The sequence below is a fragment of the Podarcis bocagei genome (genome assembly GCF_964188305.1).
Source record: "Podarcis bocagei genome assembly, chromosome: Z".
NCBI classification, from domain to species: domain Eukaryota; kingdom Metazoa; phylum Chordata; class Lepidosauria; order Squamata; family Lacertidae; genus Podarcis; species Podarcis bocagei.
The window spans coordinates 7,874,110-7,898,654 of NC_138140.1; the positions used below are offsets into that span (position 1 = coordinate 7,874,110).

Here is a 24,545-nt window from a genome sequence, read left to right on the forward strand (position 1 = left end):
GCAAGGAAACTACTGCTTCCTTACATGTTCCTCACTGCTGCTGTACTGCCCAAGTCAATGATGGCGAATCTGTGGCTTTCCAGTTGTTGTTGGACTCCAAGTCCCATAAGCTTCAGCCAACATGGAGAACAAGTCAGGGATGATGGGAGTGGCAATCCAACAATTTCTGGAGGGTTGCTGTGTCTCTATCCCTTTAACAGTTTGGTTTGATCCAACAAGGCTTATTTTATGTTCCTGTTTTCTAAATCCACTGCAGAGGCCCAAATGGTACTTGGGAACCGTAAGGTTTGACAAAGATACGCAGGTCAAACAGAAAGTACAAGCTTGCCCAGTACATGAGGACATTTTGCAATCAGTTGCTATATTTAACATTGGATGTCACAAGGCCACTGTTTGTTTAAGCCTGGTACTTTGGAAGGCAAATCTGTTGTGCTCAAAAGAAGTTGTGTCATCTGTTCCTTTTTCCTGCTTGAGATTGCCCTAGTGGGGACCATTCTTGTGAATGAAGTGTAAATAATGGCTTGCTTCCACTTGGACAAGCGAGCAGGATCAAGTTTCCATGTACATCCACAAGCTGGCGGATGCCAGCTGAATTGCACACAGCTCCTTGGCAAACAGGGTGAAGTTCTGGAGAAGGAACATCCAACCCTTTGGTCCATTGAGGCAAGGACAGGATGCTTGTGCTCCAACAAAATAAAATGATGTGCTAGATCTCAGTAGCAGAGAATAACAGAGAAAGGAGTTTGAGAGAAGCAAATCACAGTGGCAAATTCCACCTCTCATGGAAGTGAGTGGATTTAAATCAGAGATGGGGAACCTGTGGCCCTTTGGATGTTTCTGGAATTTACTAGCCTGAGGGAGGGCAACTAAAGGAGAGAACTCTTGAAACTGCCTGATGAGGACTGGGCATGTTCAATGGCCATGGAATACATGGAAACAAAGGGTTGGGAACCTCTAGATGTTGCTCCCTTCAGCCCCAGCCAGCATGGTTGTTGTGAGGATGAAACTGGGGAGGGGTAGAACTGTACATGCTACTTAAGCTCCCTGATGGAAAAGTGGAATATAAATGTAATGATAAAAATAACAATGTAGTATTTCACAATGGCATGGGTAAATGCAGGCGATACAGTCTGGGCACCATCAAACAGGTGGTTATAGCAGTAGCAAAACTGCCATGCCCATAGGGGAGAAAAACATAGTTCACAGCTGAACCCTCCAGCAACATCTGCATGCTGGGAAAGGGGTGTCTGACCAAGAGTGGAAGCACAGGCAGAATATTGATTGAGTGGATTAATGATGGTTGCAGAAGTCCTGCCAGGAAAGCAGCAGTATCTCATTTATGAAAGCTGGATTCAACCACTCTCAGCTGAGCCAGGTCCATAATGAAATGCTCTGTTAGCAGGCAACAGTAGATGGAGAGAAAACCTCAATTTTCCACCTCCCTGTCCTAGGACCATGGTTGTGACGGATTTCCTATACTCTGATGGTTGCCAGTTTTGGCAATGCTGAAATCAAGCCCCACATCCACCCGTCTGTCTACCCCATCCTCCCTCCAAAACTTATTGCTGACCTTCCTGTGCCTTCTGGATCCGTGTTAAGACCCCCCCCCCAATATTTTCACTGGAGATTCCTGGGCAAGAGGCGTCGGCTGTTGTAAACAGCTGCACAAGCAGCAAATACCAGCTCTGACCACACTTTCTCATTCAAGAAAGGTCAAGAGAACAATTTTTCACTTCAAACAGAGCTGTGTGTCGAAAGAACAGAACTTTCTCATACCCGGTGAGTAATGCCTGAGGAAACCAACAACCATTTTTAATGCGTCCAGTATGGTTAATACCCAAATAAAATGCACTGCATAAACTAGAGAGCGAGTTTGACATTCTCTTGCGAAGTGGATTAGATGATAAGTGGATGGGAGGATACTGACTTCCCCTCCTTCTCTGCTCTTATGGATAGTGTGATGAGTTGGAAAAGAGTGGAGCTGAGTGTTAGAAGGTTCAAGGCAGATATAGAAAGTATGTCTTCATGCAGTGCATAGTGAAACTATGAAACTCACTTCCACAAGAGGGACTGGTGGCCACCAAAGTTGATGCCAGTTGCAGGAAACCACAGGAGGGGAGTGTACTCTTGTTCTCAAATCCTTCTTGTGGGTTTTCTACTGAGGCATCTGATTGGCCACTCTGAGGACAGGATGCTGGACTAGACAAGCCATTGGCCTGATCAAGCATGCTCCTCTTATGTTCTTAGAGTACTACTTTAACAATATATGGATGCCCTGTCCCACCAACCTTAATCTGTCCTCAACCAGCTCCTGCCTACCTGCCTTCTTACTTGCAAGCAGTCCAGGGGGTGGCATTGCCTGGCAGCTTCTTCATCCTCAGTCTTAAGTGTTGCCCTTGCAGAACTCTGCAGGGGGAAGGAGGATGGGGGGGGGGAGCTAGAATGAGTTAGCTCTGACTGTCATTGGCTCTGGCTCCACCTACCATTGGGCTCCACCTACCGACTGTCTTAACAATCCCAATGGGCATCAGCCACCAATGTGCAGCCCTCCAGGAGCAGCCCTCCAGGAGCCAATGAGTGAACTCTGCCTCCTGCTTCATTCAGTTCTCTACAAACATATGTGTCTGAATCCAAATTCAATGCAGATTTTTGCTTCTCCGTCATGCTCTGGCCAGGTTTATCTTCAAAAACCAAGCAGGCACCTGGCATGGTTACTTGGTGCCTTTCTTTTAAAACAGCTCCTTTTTAAAATTAAAACATTGAGGCGGAGGGAGGTTCCTTGATTGCCACAAAGGTAAAGGCCAGCCAACCAGGATTCTGCTCAGTTGGTTGGGAAACAGGGAGGAAGTGTGGCTTTGCAATTTCCCCAAGGGCTAGCCAACCAAGACTGCACAGTCAACTGATAAGCACAAGGGGAAGGAAGGTGACCCAGTGATTGCCACAAGGGCTAGTCAGTCAGCACTCCGCACAGCCAGCTGGGAAGTGCAGGCCAGAGGGAAAGTGACTGTGACTGCCACAAGGGCAAGCCAATCAGCATTCTTACAACAGGCTTCTGCTGCAAATAGGAAGAACCAGTTCCTCTTGAGTTGGAATCAACATGAATTTGCATAAGGCTAAGACAATTGTTTCAAATGGTGAGGACATAAATAATTCATTTGTTTTTGGAAAGTAGTTCCTTTGGTCTTTTAGGATATAGGGAGACTTATTTGTGAGTAAGGATGCAGGTGGCGCTGTGGGTTAAACCGCAGAGCCTAGGACTTGCCGATCAGAAGGTCGGCAGTTCAAATCCCTGTGACGGGTGAGCTCCCATTGCTTGGTCCCTGCTCCTGCCAACCTAGCAGTTCGAAAGCACATCAAAGTGCAAGTAGATAAATAGGTACTGCTCCGGTGGGAAGGTAAACGGCGTTTCCGTGCGCTGCTCTGGTTTGCCAGAAGCAGCTTAGTCATGCTGGCCACATGACTCGGAAGCTGTACGCCGGCTCCCGCCGGCACCGCAACCCCAGAGTCGGTCACGACTGGACCTATTGTTCAGGGGTCCCTTTACCTTTACCTTTATTTGTGAGTAAACATACGTGGCATTATATTGTATGAGACAGACACATAGAGATAGAAAGAAAGAAGCTGGATGTTTCTGTCTGTGATGGTGTCCCTTCTCCTATCTAATTATCAAACTACATTTTGATGCATAAGACTTTAGAATTAAGCATTTGTTGTGGTTTGATGTGGGTTTTCCTCCCCTCCCCTCTCTGTGAATACCAGGCACAGGGCCTTGTAGTGGTGTGCAAATCAGAAAAAAACATACTCTTTTCCACAGCTGTCATTGTAAAAGTGCTGAGTAACAAAACCTCCACCACATAAATACACTCCAGCTCAAGAGGCTAGACCATCCAGCTCACAGGCTCTCCCTAAAACAGCGGCAAGTCTACTTCCTTTGGCACATGAGCCAGCTTCATCTGCATCCAAGTACAGTTTTCCTGCAACCCAACCCCACAGTCAACAGTCATAGCTCAGTGGTATAGCATGTGTTCTGCACAAAGTATGTCCCAGGTTCAAAGCCCATCATCTCCAGATAGGACTGGGAATGTCTCCAACTCTGGAGTGCCCCTGTAAACCAGTGTAAACACTATTGATCTAGGGAGATCAATGGACTGACTGGGCATAAGACAACTTCTTATGTTGTTTTGGGGAAGGGCTGTTGCTCAGAAGGCAGAGCACCTGCTTTGAATGAGGAAGGTACTCAGTTCAATCCCTGACATCTCTAAGTAGGGCAAGGAGCGAACCCTACCTAAAATCCTGGAGAGCTGCTGCCAGCCATTAAGCTGACTTGGCATAAGGAAACTTCCCATTTTCCTAATCTGACAATCTTTCACTCCGTCGATTACTGTACTTAAAAAGCAAAAAAAGTACCTGCCAGAGGTGCTCAGAGCACTGAAGACTCAAGGGTGGAAGATGATGCGGTCTGACTACTCTAGGGCAGGGGGAGAGAACCTGGGTAGCCCTCCAGCTACATGAGCCCTGAACCAGCAGGGATGATGGGGCATTGCAATCCAGCAACATCTGGAGGACCACAGATGTCCTCATCCCTCATTTAAACCCACACTTGCCCCCAATCACACATAATATGAGACAGGAGGGGGAAATCAAAAGGAGGGAGAAGGAAGCAGAAGAGGCAGCTCCAGCATGAGTGGAGCCTGACTGGAAGTGTCTAATGGTGAAAGAGCTGGACTCTTCCCCCACATCCTGTTCGATCCTTCCCCAGGATCCAAATCTGAATTCCCAGGACCCACAGCTGCTCTCTCTACCAGTTCTGAGACCCCTTGAGTCTGGAGCCTGTCCCAACTCAGTAGGACCTTCCTTGGTCCTTAGCACCTCCTACTCCTCCTCTTGCCTGACTACCTCCATCTCTATGTGGCTCATGATAGCTTTTGCCTGGCTGGAAGGTGTACTTGAACTTGGACAATGCCTCTTGGCCTTGAAAGCTAGAGAGGAGAGATTTTAGGAAGAAGGAATGACTGAAGCTTCCAGTGGAGCTGAATACTGGGAGGTTCAGGACAGATAAAATAAAGTACTTCTTAATGCAGGGTTTGGTTAAACTATGAACCTTGCTCCCACAGGAAGAAGTGATGGCCACCAACCTAGATGGTGTATCTGTGTATCTGAAGAAGTGTGCATGCACACGAAAGCTTATACCAAGAACTAACTTAGTTGGTCTTTAAGGTGCTACAGGAAGGAATTTTTTTATTTTGACTATGGCAGACCAACACGGCTACCTATCTGTGGCTTTAAAGGAGTATTAGACAAATTCATGGAGAAGGAGAGAGCTATTTATGTCTGCTAGCCATGTTGGCTATGCTCTGCCTTTGCAGCTGGAGATAGCCATGTTTCAGAATACTTCTGAATACTCTTCTCAGATTCTTACGCTGTCCTTAAAGATGCACCCTGAATTTGCCAATGACAATGAACAGGGCAGGCAAGTAGATCATAAGATATATTTCTGCAATCTTCATTGCCAAGATGGTCAAGTATGAAAATATTTCTTACAGCAGTGTGGACAATAAAACAAAGGAGCCTTCATTACTGAGTTGTGCGTTGTTAGGGGTTTTTTTAAGTGCCCTCCACTGCTGACTTGAGAAGCTGAACTTCCAGGCTTGAAGAAAATGAACATGTGGCTTTGGGGATGACATTCCATTATGCCAGAGAATACAGACTTGCATGTCTGTGTATTTGTGGCTTTGCAATAACATTACAATCTTGGAGTGCTGTTCTCATATTTGACATGTTTTCTTGTACAGAACACGAAACCAAATTATACAGAGAAGGCTATGGCTGGCCCTGTTCTGGAACCACCATGGCTACACTCCCTCATTGTTGCCATCTTCCTCTCATTATTGTGGTTTGAAGTCAATCAAGTAAAGCCTGCTAGCATATTTTTTATCCTAGCTTGATTGGCTGGTGGCATGCAGGCAAGAAGGAAGGGATCTTTGTTGTTGTTGCTTAAGGCTTTGTTGCAAGATGAATTGTGCAAACTCTGGTGAAGCTACACAGTGGCATGTCTTGGAGCTTGTTTGTTTATGTTTTAGTAAGAGGTGAGTGGAGGGGAGGGGGGAAGCCACAGTTCTTCAATGCACAAACATCAGAGGCACCTTCTTGGGCAACTTTTTGAGCAATTCTTTCATCCAGAATGGAGATGGAAGAAACTAGGGGCAACTTTTTTTTTAGAATATTAAAAGAAAAATAAGGTTAGAATGTGTTAAGATAATTATAGGATAGAAAACAGAGGAAGATGGAAAGGAATTGCTGAAACAATTAACAGAAGTGGAATACAAAAAGGGAGGTGTGAGGAGGTCGTTGAAATAAGTGAATGAAAGATAAGATACTGAAATTGTTTGATGTGTTTTAAACTGTTTTTGTTTGGTTTTGTTAGTTTAATGTGTTAGTGTGATGTAGTGTTTTTGTATTGTATTGTATTGTTCTTTTTTGTTCTTTTTAGTGTTGTGTTTAAATTGTTGGAAAAGTAATAAATATTATTTTATTTTTTTAAAAAAAAGAAACTAGGGGCAACTTTTTGAGCAATTGTTTCATCCAGAATGGAGATGGAAGAAACTAGGAGAAGAAACATCAGGGGAGTTATCCCTACATTTTTCAGCATTAACAGGTAGATTAGAGGGTTAGTGCTGAGAGTTTGAGGGGCCTTGGGTATGGCCCTAGATGCCAAGGTGGTTCCCCCTAACCCGGAAGAGGTATGCAAACAGAGAATTCCCAGGAAAAATCATATGGGTGCCATGTGCTGAGGACATGGCAACACAGTGCAGCTATCAAATAAATGACAGAGGGGAAATGAAGCCAAATGAGAGGGAAGGCAATGCTCCCAAGATCAGCACTGCCCTCATTCCGAACAGGAATCCACTTTGACCATTTTAAGATTAATCCCTGGGAAATGTCTGTCTTTCTTTTTGAAAGAGATGGGAGAGAGTAGAGTCTGGGGCTCCCAAAGTGAGGAACAGAGAGAAGCTGATGATGGAGGTGGGGGAGACTCTGTTTATGTGTTTGCGTATGTGACTGGATGGCAGATTAATGAAGGAGGCACAGTGTGTATATGCCTGGGTGAGAGAGAGAATGAGTGGGTGAATATTCTAATTATCCTGAAGCTTTCTGTTGCTATTGTGGGATGCTTTGCGTATATTTTTTTCATTAATTGCATGTGTTTTCTCTGTAAATGTGTTTAGAATGTATTTTTTACTCATCTTTGTGTTTTAAAATATGTGGGAGATCTTTTAATGTAACAAGTGACTAGCAAGTTTAATAAAGTATAATACACCACCAGGAGCATCACCAGTTGAATTTCTTCTCTTCCTTTAAAAACGAGTAACTGCTGGAGAGCAGCAAGGGGCAGACAGAGGTGCCCACGCTCACTTTCACCTTTGGCTCCACCCACCACTAATATACAGCCCCTGACCAGTTTACCATGAGGGAATGCCAACCTTGACATCAAAAAAGATTGGCTGCTCCTCGCACAGAACTGAGTGGCTGTTTGGTTTTACTGACCCTGCCTTATACCCTCAGACCATCTACGTAGCTCCCTCTAGCTCAGCGTGGTCTACCCTAACTGGTAGCAGCTCTCTGGGGATTCAGGCAGAGGTCTCTCCCCTGCGTGCCCTGGATATGCTGGGGACTGAACTGGTGAACTTCTGTATGCAAGGCAGATGCTCTGCCACTGACCTGCAGCCCAAAAGCAGGGGTCTGGTGGTGCAGTCCCTCAGAATCCCACCAGAGGGCTGCAGCCTCTCTCCGATTGGTACAAAAGTCAGCTAGCAAAAAAGGGGGAGGAGCAGCACTTTGTGATGGAGAATAAAAGGAGCAGTTTTTGAGAGAGAGAGTTAGACAGGGTTTGAGCTGAGATGAGAGATAGGGCTTGATTTGCAACAGGGTTTAGTTTGAGAGACGGGGACAGAGACAGGGATGAGGATAGGATTTGACTGAGGGAGAACTGGTTCCGATTTGAGTTGAACATCTGCTCTGAGGAGAATATAGCTGGAGCAGTTCCCATCATCCCTGACCACTGGTCCTGTTAGCTAGGGATGATGGGACTTGTAGTCCCAAAACATCTGGAGGGTTGAGTTTGCCTGTGCCTGAGCTAGAGGAAGGATCCTCACAGCTTAGATGAGAAGAGCAGATTGAGTATCTGGGGAAAGTATACAGACAGGAGGTACCTGGAGAGCTGAGTCTGAGCCAGGAGAGGGAGAAGCTATGGAAATTCAGACTCCCTGGGTCTCATTCTAGCCGGGGCGGGGCGGGGGGGAGGAGGAGATCTTCTAGGTAAAGAAGACTCCCAAGCCAGTAACAAGGTGTGAGGGGATCCCCTGGGTCTGTTATACCAAATGGAATACCTCAGGTGTGGGATTGCTAAGAGTGTGGGTAACTGACGAAAAGTGCCCCTCACTCCTGAACCAAAGTATTAAGCTGTGAAGGAAGTTGTGCTGTGTCAAAAGTATTTAACTGTAACACCTGCCATAACTAAGTAAGGGAACAAGACTGAAGTAACAGAAACTGAGTTAAGCATTTTACCACCCATTCTAGAAACCTGAACATCTACTTGAAGTGTAGCAACAGATCTTTAGCAACGGAAGCTTAAGAAAAGCTGTGCATATACTACTGTGCTTAAGCCTGTGACATCCTTATATGAAGTTTAAATAATAAGTTAGCTTCTACCTGGAAAAGCGCCATATTTAACTGGGGGCAGTTAGTGGGTGAGTCTGCTACATATTAATTGGTGGCAAGGGTGGGATCCGTTACAGTAGGGAAGAATACATCTGTCAATTTTGGTTCCTATCACTAACTCATAATTCCCCATCTCCTGTTCCATACTTCACATTTCGGCATCAGTTTGCAATTCTTTTTAAATATTTCTCCTAATATATACACTTTTGTATGCATTTTCCTCAAACAAACACATTTTTGCAAATTATTTTCCCTCATAAATTTTTATACACTGCTTTCATTAATACATCACACTTTCTGTGCTATTTTCACGCATATATGCATTGAAATGCATACTTTCATATGTGGATTCCTAGAAATGTTATTTATCGGAGAACTGCGCTTCAAAATTCAGAGAATTGTGACATTTAAGAGGGTGGCTGTGTTTTCCTGTGCATATTGTTTTGGAAATGGTGAAGTAAGGAGTTTTGCATTAAAATGCAAATTGAACCAATTGTTTCTCTCCCTGCCCTGTCCCTCATCTGAGATATCCCCCCAATCCACTCCAAGAATTCATCTCTCTCCTTCCTCCTGCCACCCATACTCTCTGAAGCAAACTAGATTAATCACTATCAACCAGTATGTCTTGTCACACAGGAACAACACAGCCACACTATATAAGGTCATTATTCAAGTGTTCCTTTGTGTGGAGAAAGACAGTGACCCCTTCTCATTTCCTCCTTCCTTCCAGATTAGCACCCCTTAAAATTTCTTTCTACCCACCACATCACACATGTACGCCTTGGAACAGGATGGTTTGTCTTCTCTCACCACTACTGCAGGGAATGCACTGTGCCAGTGTTCCCATCTGGGCAAGGAAGGAAAATGGCAAGCTGCCCAGCCCAGGGAGAGTCTCGGTTTGCAGCCAATCTCAGCCATGACACAAACACACATACAAGGCCCTTATTTGTAGGTGAGAATGGGAACAGGTAGGAAGATAATGCCAGTACAGTTCTTAGGGTGGTTATTATGTGTCTTGCTCTGAAGAGGCCCCAGATTCTGGCTGGTCATGGAATAGTATCAGTATGGCTCATAAGATTTCCATTCCTTGAGATCCAGGGGCAGCTCCAAGCATGAAAGTAAGGCTCTGTTCTCAGTGCAGGGACTTATCACTTGATATAATGTTCTGCCACACTATCATCTATCTATCTATCATCTATCTATCTATCTATCTATCTATCTATCATCTATCTATCTATCTATCTATCATCTATCTATCTATCTATCTATCTATCTATCATCTATCTATCTATCTATCTATCTATCTATCTATCTATCATCATCATCTATCTATCTATCTATATCTATCTATCTATCTATCTATCTATCTATCATCTATCTATCTATCATCTATCTATCTATCTATCTATCTATCATCTATCTATCATCATCTATCTATCTATCTATCTATCATCTATCTATCTATCTATCTATCTATCTATCTATCTATCATCTATCTATCTATCATCTATCTATCTATCTATCATCTATCTATCTATCTATCTATCTATCTATCTATCTATCTATCTATCTATCTATCTATCATCTATCTATCTATATCTATCTATCTATCTATCTATCTATCATCTATCTATCTATCTATCTATCTATCTATCTATCTATCTATCCCTACACATAGAATGCTAACTTGCAAGGGAAACGGTTTTGAGTCTAAGATTTTCTGTGTGCAGGGATTATTATTTTATGCATTTAATCAATAGAATTCTGTCCTTCTGCAGTCTGGTGCAGATATGGTCAGCAGGGTGGGGGGAACACAGATCTGGCCCACAGGCATAACACACCCCAACACAGTTTTCAGCCATTCAAAAACAGCAAACCACTGGAACTGATAAAAGGCCCCATCTAGTCCAGCATTCTCACAGTGACTAACCAGATACCTATTTCTCCTCACATGAGATCTCATGGACATCCAATGAAGCTGAATGTTGGAAAATCCAGGACAGATTAAAAAAAAAGTATTTATTTATACAGCGCCCAGTTGAACTATGGAACTCATTCCCACAGGACGCAGAGGTGGCCACCAACTTGGATGGCTTTAAAAGAGGAATAGACAGATTCAAAGAGGAGGAGGAGGAGGAGACGGCTATCAATGGCTACCAGCTATGATGATAATGATAATGATAATGATAATGATAATGATAATGATAATGATAATGATAATGATAATGATAATTTATTGTTCGTACCTTGCCCATTTGGCTGGGTTTCCCCAGCCATTCTGGGCGGCTTCCAACAAAGACCAAAAATACACTAAATGGCTGTGCTCTGTCTCCATGATCAGAGGCAGTAATGCTTTTGAATACCAGTAGCTCAGGTGATGTCTATGTGTTTTGACTGGAGAGATAACAGAACACCCTGCCCTACTCCCATTATTTGAACCATGATTTGGTTCTTTTGTCCCAGGTACTTAAATGTATCATCCTGTCTTAGGCTGGCCCTATTACAATGTTCTCAACAATGTTGGGGGGTGGGGGGGGGAGCCTTTGGAAACCAATAAGATCGAAATGATTTTGTAACACCTCAAAGTTCATTTGTTTCTTTAAAAAAACCAAAAAAAACCAAACAAACTTGATTTGCATCTCAGAAAAAAAGGTCAAGGCAAACTTGGTTTCAAACCTGGATGGCTGCTGTGCTGTCTGCATCTGTTTCTTTTATCTAGTTTTTTCTGAATTGTGCACCCAAACACACATACACACAGAGAGGAAACAGTGTGTGCTAACCCTCACTTCATTCTTCCCCTTACCTATCTGCATGGACTCTTAAGTGAGAGTAAAAGAGGAGATTCATTCAAAAGATAAAGAAGAAGGTATCTCTCTAGGGTGGTTTGGCTGGGAGTTCCTTTGATTGCTGTGGTGGCTGGTGCCCTTTGGGGACTGGTAGGGTAGAAGGCAAGGAGCCCAATAGTGGGTGGTGCCAGAGTCACTGAGAGACAGAGCTAACTAATGCTGGTTTTGTTTCCTTCTTCCTCCTTACTGAGTTCTACAAGGGACAACATGGAGGAGGAGAAGGAAGAGGAAACAGGTGGAGGTGGAGAGCAGCACTGTGAATGCCCCCCCCCCAACAACCTGATTGCTGTGGTGCAAACTGTACAGGGTTCCTAACAGGGTGGAAGACCAAAGCTCAGTGATAGAGCATCTGCTTTCCATGCAGAAGGTCCCAGGTACAATCCCTGGCACCTCCAGGTAGGCTTGGAAATGTCACCAGCATGAAATCCCAGAGACCCACAGCCAGTCAGTGTAAACAATACTGCGCTATCAAGTAGCCATGGTGGCTACGCTGGGCTTTCAGCTTCCTCTCGGTAGCCATGCAGCCTCTGATTCTAACCTAGAGGAGCAACCAGCTCAACTTATGCTAGACACACCTGTGATTTGAAGGAGGCTTCTAGCCCACCTGTCCTCAACTGGTGGTTGGAACACACTACCAGTCATGGGTCACAGCAGCAGCCCTTAGACTAAACAAAGACAGGTTGTTGTTGTTGTTGTTGTTTAAAAAAGCTTGAAAAGCATTGGAAAAGGAGATCAGGGGCCTTGAAGGTGTCTGTCATTGTTAAATACCTGGACAACAGGTCAAGTCACTGTTCACAGCCTGCCCCACTAGGGAGAGATATGCTATATTTAGCTTTAAATTATAGTAATTGTATACATTTACATTATATGAATCATATAAATCAGCATATGCAAATTTATGTAAAACAACCTATTTTGTATTTCTCTTTTAACTGTCATAATTATTTCCAAATCTGCACAGACACATGTAAATTAGCATGTGCAAATTTTATGCAGATTGGCATCCTCTCCTTTTGTGATGCACTTCCTTAAAAAAAAAAAAGTGGCCTAAACTTATTTCAACCCCAATATTCTACTATCTGGAAATGGTTTTTATGTTAGCGGAGAATCCCCATTTCTTTGCCACAGTTTCATTTCAATGAGTAAAATAGGCCTCTAGAAGAGAATCCCCTAAAGGATTGGCACTGCCAATGAATACAATGTTTTCAAACCAGGGAGAGGAAGAGAAGAAAATTTGCCTGCTATGATTGAGAAGCCATTTGCTTCCTTTGGAGTGACCTTGCTGAGAACTGGGATGTCTCCACTTTGGCATGCCTCAGGAACCTCTCGTTACAACTTCCCTTGCAGGAGCCAAGGGCATTCCCTCTTACGCTGCAGAAATAATCTCTCCCTGGATCTCCCTATAGCTTCACACCTTCTCTCTAGCTTTAATTTTGCCACTGCTGCTGTTGTTGACATTTTATTTTAAACACGCACCAAAAACACATGTAAATTCCTTAGATATTTATAGCACAGCTTCTAGAGCTTTAAATAGTATTTTCTTGAATAAACTGGTTTAATGTTAGAGAATCCTTGAGCAACATGTGATCCACCAAGCTGTCTGAAGTTCATCAGCCATACATACTAACCTAGGTGGCCACCAATGCCTGGACATGGTATAAAGAGGCCTTTCAGGGCCAGATGCAGGTTTGAGGGAAAAAGTGGCCTCTTCTGGATCCACTCATACATCAGTGGGCTATGTGTTGAGTAATCTTGTGTTCTTAACCTGCTGTCCCTCAGCTTCATAGTGTGTGGCATGACAGGTTCTGTGCTCCACAGTGTGTCAATGTTCATGCATTCGTCTTACATTTGCAACATTGAATCTCTTATTTAGTTACAGCAATTACAATTTTTTATTTTTTATTTTTGCAAAGGAGGAGGAATGCACTGCAGCAAGAATAATCTCTTGCTTCACAAAGAATGGTTTATGAAACTAGGGCAAAAACATCCAGTGCTTTAAAGGAATGCATAACAAGTAACACAGCAGAGTGTGTTGCGCTAGAAGACCAGGGTGCAAATCCTCCCTTGGCCATGAATACTGCTGGGTTAGACACAGGCCAGTCACACTCAGTGGCGGAGCAAGCCGATTGGGCGCCTGGGACAGCACGCATGCCCTGCACCCTGGGGTGGGGCCAGTCACCCATGGGAGCAAGGCCAGCTGGGGCAGGACGCTCCATGGGGCCTCCAAGGAGTCTGCCTGCCTCCTCCCACTCAGCCGCCCTACAGCTGAGGGGGAGGCGGTGAGCGGACCATTTGGGGCCACGTCACTCCCAGGAGAGACGTGTGGCTTAGGCACATTGCAGGAACCACGGTGAGTGCCGTCCGGCATTTTGTCACCCCCCCCCAGTGGTGGCACCCAGGGTAACCTGCCCCCACCGCACCCACTTCCTCCACCCCTGGTCACACTGTCTCTCCCTAAAACCTACTTCACAGTACTGTGGAGAGGATAGAAAGGAACGTACTGTTATCCAAGTTCAGACCACTGATCCTTCTAGCTCGTATTGACTGGCAGCAGCTCTCTAGGGTTTCAGAATCATAGAACTGTAGAGTTGGAAGGGCCATGGGGGTCATCTAGTGTAACACCCTGCAATGCAGGAATTTTTAACCCAATGTGGGGCTCGAAAGCCTGGGGTTAATAGTCTCATGCTGTACCAACTGAGCTAGAAGGAAGCCTTTCCCAGCCCTCCCTGGAGATGTCAGAGATTGAACCTGGGACCTTCTGCATGCAAAGCAGATGTTCTACCACTGATCTATGGCCTTTTACACATAACCATGGAAACCACCATGAGCTCCTTGGAGGATAAGTATAAGAGAGAGAGAGAGGCTGCCCACAGGTGATAGTCCTTATCTAGGGACACTGTAGTTCTCTGCCCAGGCTCAACATTTACCCTGAAGGAGCCTGGGTTAGCTAGACAGCTGGAACTTTGTAATAGGTTTCCTCATAATAGTTTATGAGTTAGTACCTCGTAACTGGCTTGCTTTCATTTCTTTTCTCTCCCCCAGCTGCCCCGCCACTCTGCTTTTTTAAGAGTCCAGAGCTGCAATGCAGAGCAAGCCAAGGCACACGGAGGATGGAATCTTGGCTAAGTGGCGTTCCATTGGCCCGCCGAAGGCTTGAGTCAGATGGATCGGGTGAATATGGAGAAGGGGAGAGAGTTCCAGTAGCAGCCAAAAATATGTATCTTTCCTTGCAGGGCACAAGCTGAATTTAACTATCATTGTTAGAAGTTGTTTCCTCCTCATTTGATACAGCATTTCCCTGGCACTAAGTGCAAATACATTTTTATCTTGTCCGTCTCCCCTCACCCCCAAAGAAAGCCCTATTATCTTTTTTCAGTGACACCAAGGCTGACATCCGAAGCACAGTTTACTAGGACGCCAAAGTCCTCTTAAAACAAGGTTGAGGGACATTTTTTAGCCTGAGGGCCACAGGCCAGTGGTGGATGGGAGCCAGGGGCAAATAAATATATAAATAAAGTGGGAGTAGGAACAGATGAGTTGTATCCAAATCAGTTCTATTATAAAAGAGACTCACTGCAATTATGTTGGTCACGTTCATCAGTCTCATTAGTTCTACTGAGTAGCACTAACATTGGAGACAACCTGTTCCCCAACAGTCATGGAAGAATCAGAATTAGCTTTTTTTTCTTTTTCTTTACAAATTTGTATCTCTATCCAGGCAAGCATCTTCACAGTTCAAGGGTGCAATCCAACCAGGCATAGATCAGGGCTGGTAAAGGGTGTAGCCTGGGGATAATCTCAAGGGCCAGATAGAGAGGTTTGGATGGCTGCACTTGACTTCCAGGTCTTAAGTTCCCTGTCCCATTCTTAAAGTCAACAAATGTTGCTGGAAACTATTCCTTAAAATACATATATTAATGATAATCAGACTGTCAAAAATATGATTTTTATGGTAAAGAGCTCATTTCCTGTTGTGAAAAAAAACTATGAAGCCTGATGAGTTGAAAATTTTTGCCATTATTATCTTCATTGATTTTTGTCAGTTGTGTTGTGTTTTCATTCTGCCTTTTCTCCATGGAACGTGGGGAAGAAGGCTGTCATCCTTACAACAGTCCTGTGAGGCAACTGAGAGTGGATGACTAGGCCACTATTACCCACTGAGCTTGCTCATCATTGGACTGTACACCTCACCTTGTTTGCCAAGAGAACAAACAAACAGCAAAAAACAAAACAAAAACAAAAAACAAAACTGAAGGATAACTATGTTCTGATTTGCATGTTATAGTATGGAATGTGAGAATTAAGCCAGCTCATATCAGAATTCACAAAGACTGAATTTATCAAAAACTCCTGAGACCCAACACACACACACACACACACACACACACACACACACACATTACACATACACTGAAATAATCTAGATTTGAATTGCTTCAGGAGATAAATTAAGAGATAACGAAGGTAAATTCCCTCCCTTGGGAGGCATGGTTTGACCCTCTCCCTATCTTGTTTTTTATGTGCAGCAAGGATGGGGCATTTCTTCAGTCTAAGGACCACATTTCCTTCTGGAAGTCACATGCCAGGGATGGGCAGGCAGAGGTGAAAATTGGTGGAGTGGCAAATGTAATGGTTACCTTTGTACAGTACGCTAGCTTGCACAGACCCCCTCTCTAATCCCCCATTCAGCAAACAAGAGGCATTAGCAGAGTCCAAGGATACATTCCAGCCAGGCAAACACATTCAGAGTACAGAACAGGGCCAGCAAGAGCTCTGAGGACCAGGCAGAGAGGCCTCATGGGCCTGGGTCTGAAGTTCCCCACCTCTGCTACAAACAATAAACTTTCATATCATGATTTTATGACAACTGAAGCTGTTATTTTTGTCCCCTGGCTCTGTGGGTTTGGCTCCCTTTATTTCGACTCAGTACTGTTTCATAGTTTTTATTGTATTTTGATATATGTCGTGCACTACTTTGGATGCCCTTGAGCTGGAAAGCAGGATAAAAATAAACTTTAATAGTAATGATGATAAGATGTGGGGAAAGGAAGGTGCCATGTTTAGAGGCAATGCACCTCTGAATATAAGTTTTCAAAAATGTTGTCTTAGTTGTTGAGTGGCAAATAATTGAAGAAGGACCATTGCTTTCATTTCCTGTTGGACCATCCAGCAAGGGCACCTAGTAAACTGCTGCAATATATAGGACATTGGACAAGATCAGTGACTGGAGGGAATTTGGAAGGCCAGTTTTCTTACCCCAGATCTACCTGGACCAATACTCTGATTCAGGAGAAGAAGGCAACATAATGTTGATATAAGTTTCCACTAGAACCCCACCACCAACAACCTAAACAATGCTTTGCTTATGTATTTATGGAGGGAATGATTCCAGTGGTTATGGGGGTGGGGAAAGATACTCTTGTGGTTTGCAAAGTAATAACCAGTGGGGCCCTGGAGGTCAGTTGGGAGAAGAAAGGCTATTTTGCAATCAAGGCAGCTGCATGGTCTTATAAACATAAGAGAAACCATAGCTAAGTGGTAAAACACATGCTTTGCAGGTAGAATATCATAGATTTGATTAGTGCTTCTGCCCAAGAAAAATAGGTGTCAGTACTTATCATGAAATTGTTACAGTGTCACACTTCTTAACAACAACAAAATGAGGTGCCAGTACTGTGTACTCTTAAATACCCCTGGGGGGGGGGGAAGCACTGGGTTCGATCCTTGGCAATGTCTGTTTCAAAGGATCAGATGGTGAGCTGATGGAAAGATGCTTTGCTGAGAACCAGAGATCTGCTCTGTCCCCCCAAAACAGTACTTCTGTCTTGTCAGGATTCTACCTCAATCCATCCTCCAAACGCCTCCAAACACTCACACAGGACATTCACTGCCTTCACTGGTTCTGATTTAAAGCTGAGTATCATTTGCATGGGTATACAAATGATACCCAGGTGGGTATAGCTGGGTATCATTCACATACTGGTGAACACCCAGCCCAAACTCCCTGATGATCTCTCCAAGCACCTTCCTGTAGATGTTGAAAAGCCTGGGGGAGAGGACCATGCCCTGAGACACCCCACAAGTGAACACCTAGGGATCCAAACAACCCCTCCAACACCACTTTCTGGACACAGCCCAGGAGAAAGGATCGGAACCACTGTATAACAGTGTCCTCAGCTCCCAACTCCTCTAGACAGTCCAGAAGGATACCATGGTCAATGGTATCAAAAGCAGCTGAGAGATCCAGGAAAGAGTTTTCACCTCTGTCTCTAGCCTGCTGGAGATAATCGAACAGCGTGACCAAGGCAGTTTCAGTCCCATTTTGGGTCCGGAATCCTGATTGGAAGAGATCCAAATGGTCTGCATCATCCAGATGTGTCTGGAGTTGTTCAGTGACCAGACGCTCAATCATCTTTTGCCCCACCAGTCCCAATGAGCACCAGCCTCCACTGGTCTCAGGTAATATCTGCTTCCAGTGTGCTGTAATGGATCACTGGGTGAGCCTGGACCAGTCACTGCCTCTTAACCTAACCTACCTCACAGAAATCATGTACACCACTGAGCTTTTGGCAGAAAAAAATGGATAAATGCAATAAATAAATAAAATCCTTTATGTGGAGATGGTGGGGATTCATCCTGGAGCTATTTGTGTGCAAAGCATGAGCTGTGCTACTGAAATGCGACTTAATCCTCCCCCCACAAAGAAATAGTAAAACATCCCATTGGCTTGGATGCACCGCTTAACACTTTAACCAATGACCATCTGCTTTCCTTACTTGATTGGCTGCTGGCTGACCTATCACAACCAATTCTGGGCATCGCTCATCATGATGTGAGACCGACACGTTGGATGCCCACTGGTCGACAAAGCCTTTGGGTGTATAGACTCCACAGTCTATGATGCTGGTCATCTGCTCAAACTCTTCACACACGCCGTCACCATCATGGAAGTAGCACCTGCTCGGTTCATCTGCAGTAAGAGAGAACAGGAGGGGAAGGGAAGTCAAGAAGGATGGAAAAGCCATTTCTCAATAACCAAGTCCAGTAAGCACTGTGTACTTTGACCTAATGTGCAAATGGGAATGATGCCCTCGGAAAACCATAGCTTTTGCCCTTTAGAATAAATTATGCAAATTATTTAAAAAAAATGGGAATGATGTGCTCTTGCTTCCATCAAAGTCTGGCTTTCATAATACCACCTACTCCCTCACCCACCCCTTCACACACACTCACTTCTTGTCAAACACTTGAGCTGACAGAGGACAATGAGGGAGCCTGGGAATTGCTAACATATGTATCATAGCTTGTTTGTAAAATGTGCATGTTTTCCGAAATCTACCAACAACTCTCAGTGCATTTACACTTAAAAATAGACCACTGAACTACCGTTGGAATAGTTGCATGAGGTCCCTTACCTCTTGTACAATTCAGAGTTATCAGGTAATTTGAGGATAAAATCACAAAGTTTGTTCCAGTTTCCTTGCAAGGAGTGCCCCTAGAGAGTGGTTCAATTTAGATTGGGGAACCTCAGGCCTGGTGTCCACATGTGACCCTCAGAACTACCCACAGGCCACATCCATTCCTAGCCACATCCTTGCCACACCTTCTCTCCCCAAATCACAACCCTCACTTTGCACCCTGTGTGTTTCTGAGTGGCTGTGATGTGTCCTTGAGCTCTGGCAATGCCTCTTGCTTGTCTAGACAAAGGATAGAGTGGGGTGGGTGTGTTTGTAGAAGCTGTAGAACCTGCCCATCACTAACACATGACCCTTGACAAATTGCCCAGAAGGGAGTGCAGCCCTCACGATGAAAAATGTCCCACATTCCAATTCAGATGATCCTACAAATCCTGAAAGATCATGATTGAGCCATACTCTCACTTCTTCCTTCCTCCATATCTCCCCATTCCTCCTTCATTCCTTTATTTATTTTCAACTTTTTGTTGTTGTTGTAAAAGGTTTTCTTACAGCTTTAACAGATTTAATGCTTTCCATATCCTCCTATCGTTAAAAAAAATTCCTTACAAAATCAAATGTTAGTCCTGTTCAGAGTAGACACATTGAAATTCATGGGCATGACTAACTTCCCTATTCTGCTTCATATGTGGGTGGGTGTCTTGAGGTAGAGAAAGGGACACAAAGACCTATGCAATTCTGCAAATTCCACACACTTTGGGGTCTGCCTCATCCCACCGCTCTCTCCAGATCCTGGCTGACTCTTTCCATGGCTCAACAGCCCTTTAAAGGGCTGCTTCAGTTGGAGATGCCAGAGACTGAATCCGGAACACCTTTGCTTGCAAGGCAAGGGCCCAGTTTGTAGCTCAGCTCTGAATGTTGTTTTCTTTGTTATGGCTTACATCTAAACGAATGAAATTGCTGCTAATACTACTTCTTGTGGCTTACTGTTTTATATGTGCTATGTTATACATTAAGGGTGGCAGTTCAGTGGCAGAGCATTTGATTTGCATGCAGAATGTCCCAGTTCCAACCCTTGACCTCTCTAGACAGGACTGCAGCCAGAAAAATGAGAGTCAGTCGATGCAGACAACTCTGAGCAAGATGGACCAATGAGTTGATTGCGTATAAGGCAGCTTCCCACCACCACCCCTAAAAGAAATCCCAGGGTATTTTATATCTGGTGGTTTGCCTACATCTATCCGTGTGCCTATTTCTCGCCCACACACACACACGCACACACACACACACACACACCTGACTAGAACCAGTGTAAAACTGTATAAGTAAACAAAAATAAACATAATAAAAAAACCAGCAAACAACCCTTTGCACAGGAATAGAAAAAGAGCAATGAAGCAAATTAACTGCTGGCAGAGCCCAGCTGATTTCAGTGGCCTCCTGCCAGTGCAAGAGAGGCTCCAGGCCCCTGGTGTTGTTCACTATTTTGTTCTTAAATGACACTTGCGAAACACTGAGTTTAGCAAGGACAAGCACTTCCAAAGGAACAGCTCCAGAGACTGGAGGCCTCTGTTGACCAACTCACGGCATATTTGGCATGGGCAGTAGCAGAAGGGAAGGGAGGGGGGGTGTCCCTTGCAACTGAAGAAACATCTTTTTGCGCCAGTCAATGAGACACTAATCTGAACTAGAGGGATCAAAAGTCAAAGGGAGATGGAGTGACTCTCTATGGCAGGGGTCAGCAACCTTTTCAGCCATGGGTCGGTCCACTATCCCTCAGACCATGTGGAGGGTCAGACTACCTTTTGGAAAAAAAATATGAACAAATTCCTATGCCCCACAAATAACCCACAGATGCATTTTAAATAAAAGCACACATTCTAATCATGTAAAAACACCAGGCAGGCCCCACAAATAACCCAGAGATGCATTTTAAATAAAAGGACACATTCTACTCATGTAAAAACACGCTGATTCCCGGACCGTCCACAGGCCAGATTGAGAAGGCGATTGGGCCGGATCTGGCCCCCTGGCCTTAGGTTGCCCACTCCTGCTCTATGGGGATAACCCAATGCTGGGGAGGAGGGCAAAGAGTGTCCTCCTGTGTCTTTAAAGGAGCAGAACTTCCACTGCAGGTCGTTCTCTAGCTGTCCCTTACTTTACCACCCCTGATTTTTCCCCCCCTTGTAAATCCCTTTCCTTACATATTCAGTGGAAAAGTATCTGCTTTGTATGCAGATGGTCCTAAGATTCCTAGGATGACTCCAGGTAAAGGTAAAGGACCCCTGACAGTTAAGTCCAGTTGTGGGCGACTCTGGAGTTGTGGTGCTCATCTTGCTAGTTCCTCAGAGGGCAGATCTGCCACACTTCCCAGCTGTCTCATTGCTGGCCCGGCCCTGGGTATACCAGCAATGGAGACTGAATTCCTTGAACCATGTGGATTTTGGGGTTTCCTTTGCCAAGTTGCATGGATGCACAATGAAATTATTCAAAATCCATCCCTTGGAACCACCAGAAGTGGTTGTTCTAAGAGGCCAAACTATATATGATTCTCCTCCCCTGATCAGCAAGGTGTTTTTTAAAAAGGTTTGTGTGAGAAAGAGATCTGGAACAGGATCTTGTGTGGAAGGGTAAAAGGCATTCATCCTTTGTCCCTTTCTGCTTGGTCTCAGCCTGAATTCCTTGAACCCAACTCCCTGTAATGCAGGAATCCTGCCCACAGCTGTCCCTGGGTGGACTTGAACCACGCACTTGCTGTTTACAGCAGGGCTGGGAATTCCAGTTGTTTGTCAATGAGACCTTTTATTTCCATGCAAATAACAGGCCAGGGGCAGGGGCAACAGTCTGGTGGGAAGCAAATACTCTGGATCAAGCTGCAGCTATTTGTCCTCTAATACAGTGTTTCCCAACCTTTTTTGGGCAAAGGCACACTTGTTTGATGAAAAAAATCTCGAGGCACACCACCATTACAGCCCCGTGACGTCAGCGCGCAGCGTCACGCCGGGAGGGACGCACGAAAGTGTAAGTTTCAATTTTTTTCCCTCCCCCTTGCCGGGGAACCTCCAAGCTTTGGGGGTGGGGGGGGGGAGGAGGCAGCAAAGCGAGGCAGGAAGGAGAGCGCGGCTTGGCTGGGTGAGCTTTGGCAGGGGCAGGGAATGAGAGCCGCAAGGCGGGCGCTGCGGACGGAGGCGCTGCCCGCCGAGCTCGCAGGCAGCCAGGCAGGCAGACGGCGAGAGCCCCGCGCTGGGCGGCCTCTCCTCGCCGCCGCCGCCCCGCCTCTCGCCACCCGACTGGCCCGCCTCCCTCCAGGCAACATCTCGCGGCACACCAGGCAACATCTCGCGGCACACTAGTGTGCCACGGAACACACACACACACAAAGCCCAAATTCACATAACAGCCAATTACATGAATTAGATCACATCTAAATCAGTTCATTCATAGACTAGATAATGCAGAAGTTATAATTCGCCCAGAAAGTCAAGTGAGAAAGTCAAGTGGAAGTACACTGATACCTCAGTTTATGAACTTGATCCGTTCCGGAAGTCCGTTCTTATACCAAAACCATTCTTAAACCAAGGTGCGCTTTCCCTAATGAGGCCTCCCACCACCAGTGCCCTTCCACCATTCGGATTCCGTTCATAGACCGAGGTAAAGTTCTCAAACAGGGACACTATTTCCGGTTTGGCAGAGTTTGTAAACTGAATTGTTCTTAAACTGGACTGTTCTTAAACCGAGGTACCACTGTACTGTATCTGAATCAGTCCAAGCATACCTTCCCTGCAATGTATCAAAGACAAACAGGGACAAGCTTGCAACATGCTGCTTATAGAAGATTAGAAACCAAGGCCACTCAAAATACTGGAATTGCCACTGGCAGACTGCATACCAAAAGGCGGAGATAAGCAAACTTGCTATACTCCATTTCTTCTTTCTTCTTTATAAGGGGTGGACATTAGGTTCCATCAGCCATAAGGTTTTTTTTAATTGCAAAATCTGTCTCCCAACTTCTCTACCCTTCAAACGTCTGGTACAGCGGCTTATTTCCTAAGTTAGATGGGTTCCAGGCAAAGTTTATTCGGTCTTTACTACAGTTTCCAAATTGTGTCCCAAATCCAATCTTATTTGTATCAACTGGGCTACAATACTGCCCTTGTATCCCTGAGGCAAAGGCTTTGGAACATCTCACAAAGTGACCTGCAATCCAGATCCAATGTAATCTGTGGCCCGATTGCAGCTGGAATCCAATACGGGCATGACTTTCAGGTAGCCTCATGTCTTAGGAAACCTATCGGCGTTTATTTACCAAACCTAGATTAAAGGTATTTCCATTGGAAGTTTTAAATGGTAGACTAAGAGGCATCCCCTATCATAAAAGGCTTTGTTTATGTTCTCAGGATGTCGAATGCATGAACCATATCCTACTACTGCATTGTGAGCATTGCAAGCAAGCAAGCAAGGGACCAACTGATCAAACCCTTACTAGCAAATTTGCCAGGGAAATCTGAAGCCTCCCATATTAAATACCTTCTGGAGGATAGGTCAAATGATATTACACTGACCATGGCAAAGTTTCTTTTGGGGGTCGCAAGGAAAAAAAGACCACCATGCTCTAGTCTAGACATACCAACAATACTCTGCTCTTCAATGATTTATAAGGCAAGAGAGTGTTTTGTTATATATCAATTGAAATATATATAATAGGGGGAAAATATTGCCTTAGCTAGGAAAAGGAAAAATAAATCAATCTCAGGGCTTGCCCCCCCCCCCAGTTCCACATATTTCCACACATTCTCCACGCTTCTCCACAGGTTTGCATTTTTTATATGTAGAAAAATCGTGCTTTTAAAAATTAATCAGCATTTTAGTGTGAATTTCTACTTACCCCTGTTTGTATGAAATTTGCCCTTAAGTATACATTTATTTCAGGGAATTGCCACTAATTTTAAGCATTTTTAATGTTATTTTCACTATTGAGTGCATTTTTATATACACTTTCCCATAATATACACAATTTTGTATTCATTATTTGCTTGGAGAACTGCATCGCAGCATTTAGAGATGTACAAATTTCAAAGGAAACTTCTGTTTTAGCTTACATATTGATTTGGAAATGGCTAATTAGTGTTTTGCATTAAAACGAAAACTAGCCCAACTTTCTCCCCGTTCCTAGTGCTAACATGTTATTTAACTACACTGTTAATCACTGCTGGCTGTGGCCGATGGGAGTTAGAGCCCAATGGAATCTGGAGGGCACCACAATGGCTACCTCCCAGCTAGCTCATAAGAAGATTAAAAACCAAAGGCCCATCTAGTCCACCATCCTGTCCCTACAGTGGCCAAACAGGTGCCTCTGGGAAGCCTACAAGCAGAAGATGATTGCAATAGTTGTTATCCTCTGCCTCTAGTACTGGAGACAGGGCTGCCACACCGAAGATGGAACAAGCTTGTTTTCTCCTGCTCTGGGGGTAGGACCTGAACCAACGAGCTCAAGTTACAAAAAAGGAGATTCCGACTAAACATCAGGAAGAACTTTCTGATGGTAACAGCTGTTTGACAGAGGAAC

The 24,545-nt window shown here is 44.6% G+C and overlaps 1 protein-coding gene across 1 annotated transcript in view; it reads right to left on the reverse strand.

Annotated features, from left to right (window-relative positions):
• The window catches only part of PAPPA (pappalysin 1), a 246,209-nt gene that overhangs the window by 98,535 nt on the left and 123,129 nt on the right, over positions 1 to 24,545 (reverse strand). The window contains exon 10 of the mRNA XM_081179613.1: positions 18,341 to 18,534. Coding sequence (XP_081035739.1) covers positions 18,341 to 18,534 — 194 coding nt within the window. The remainder of the gene's footprint in view (positions 1 to 18,340; positions 18,535 to 24,545) is intronic.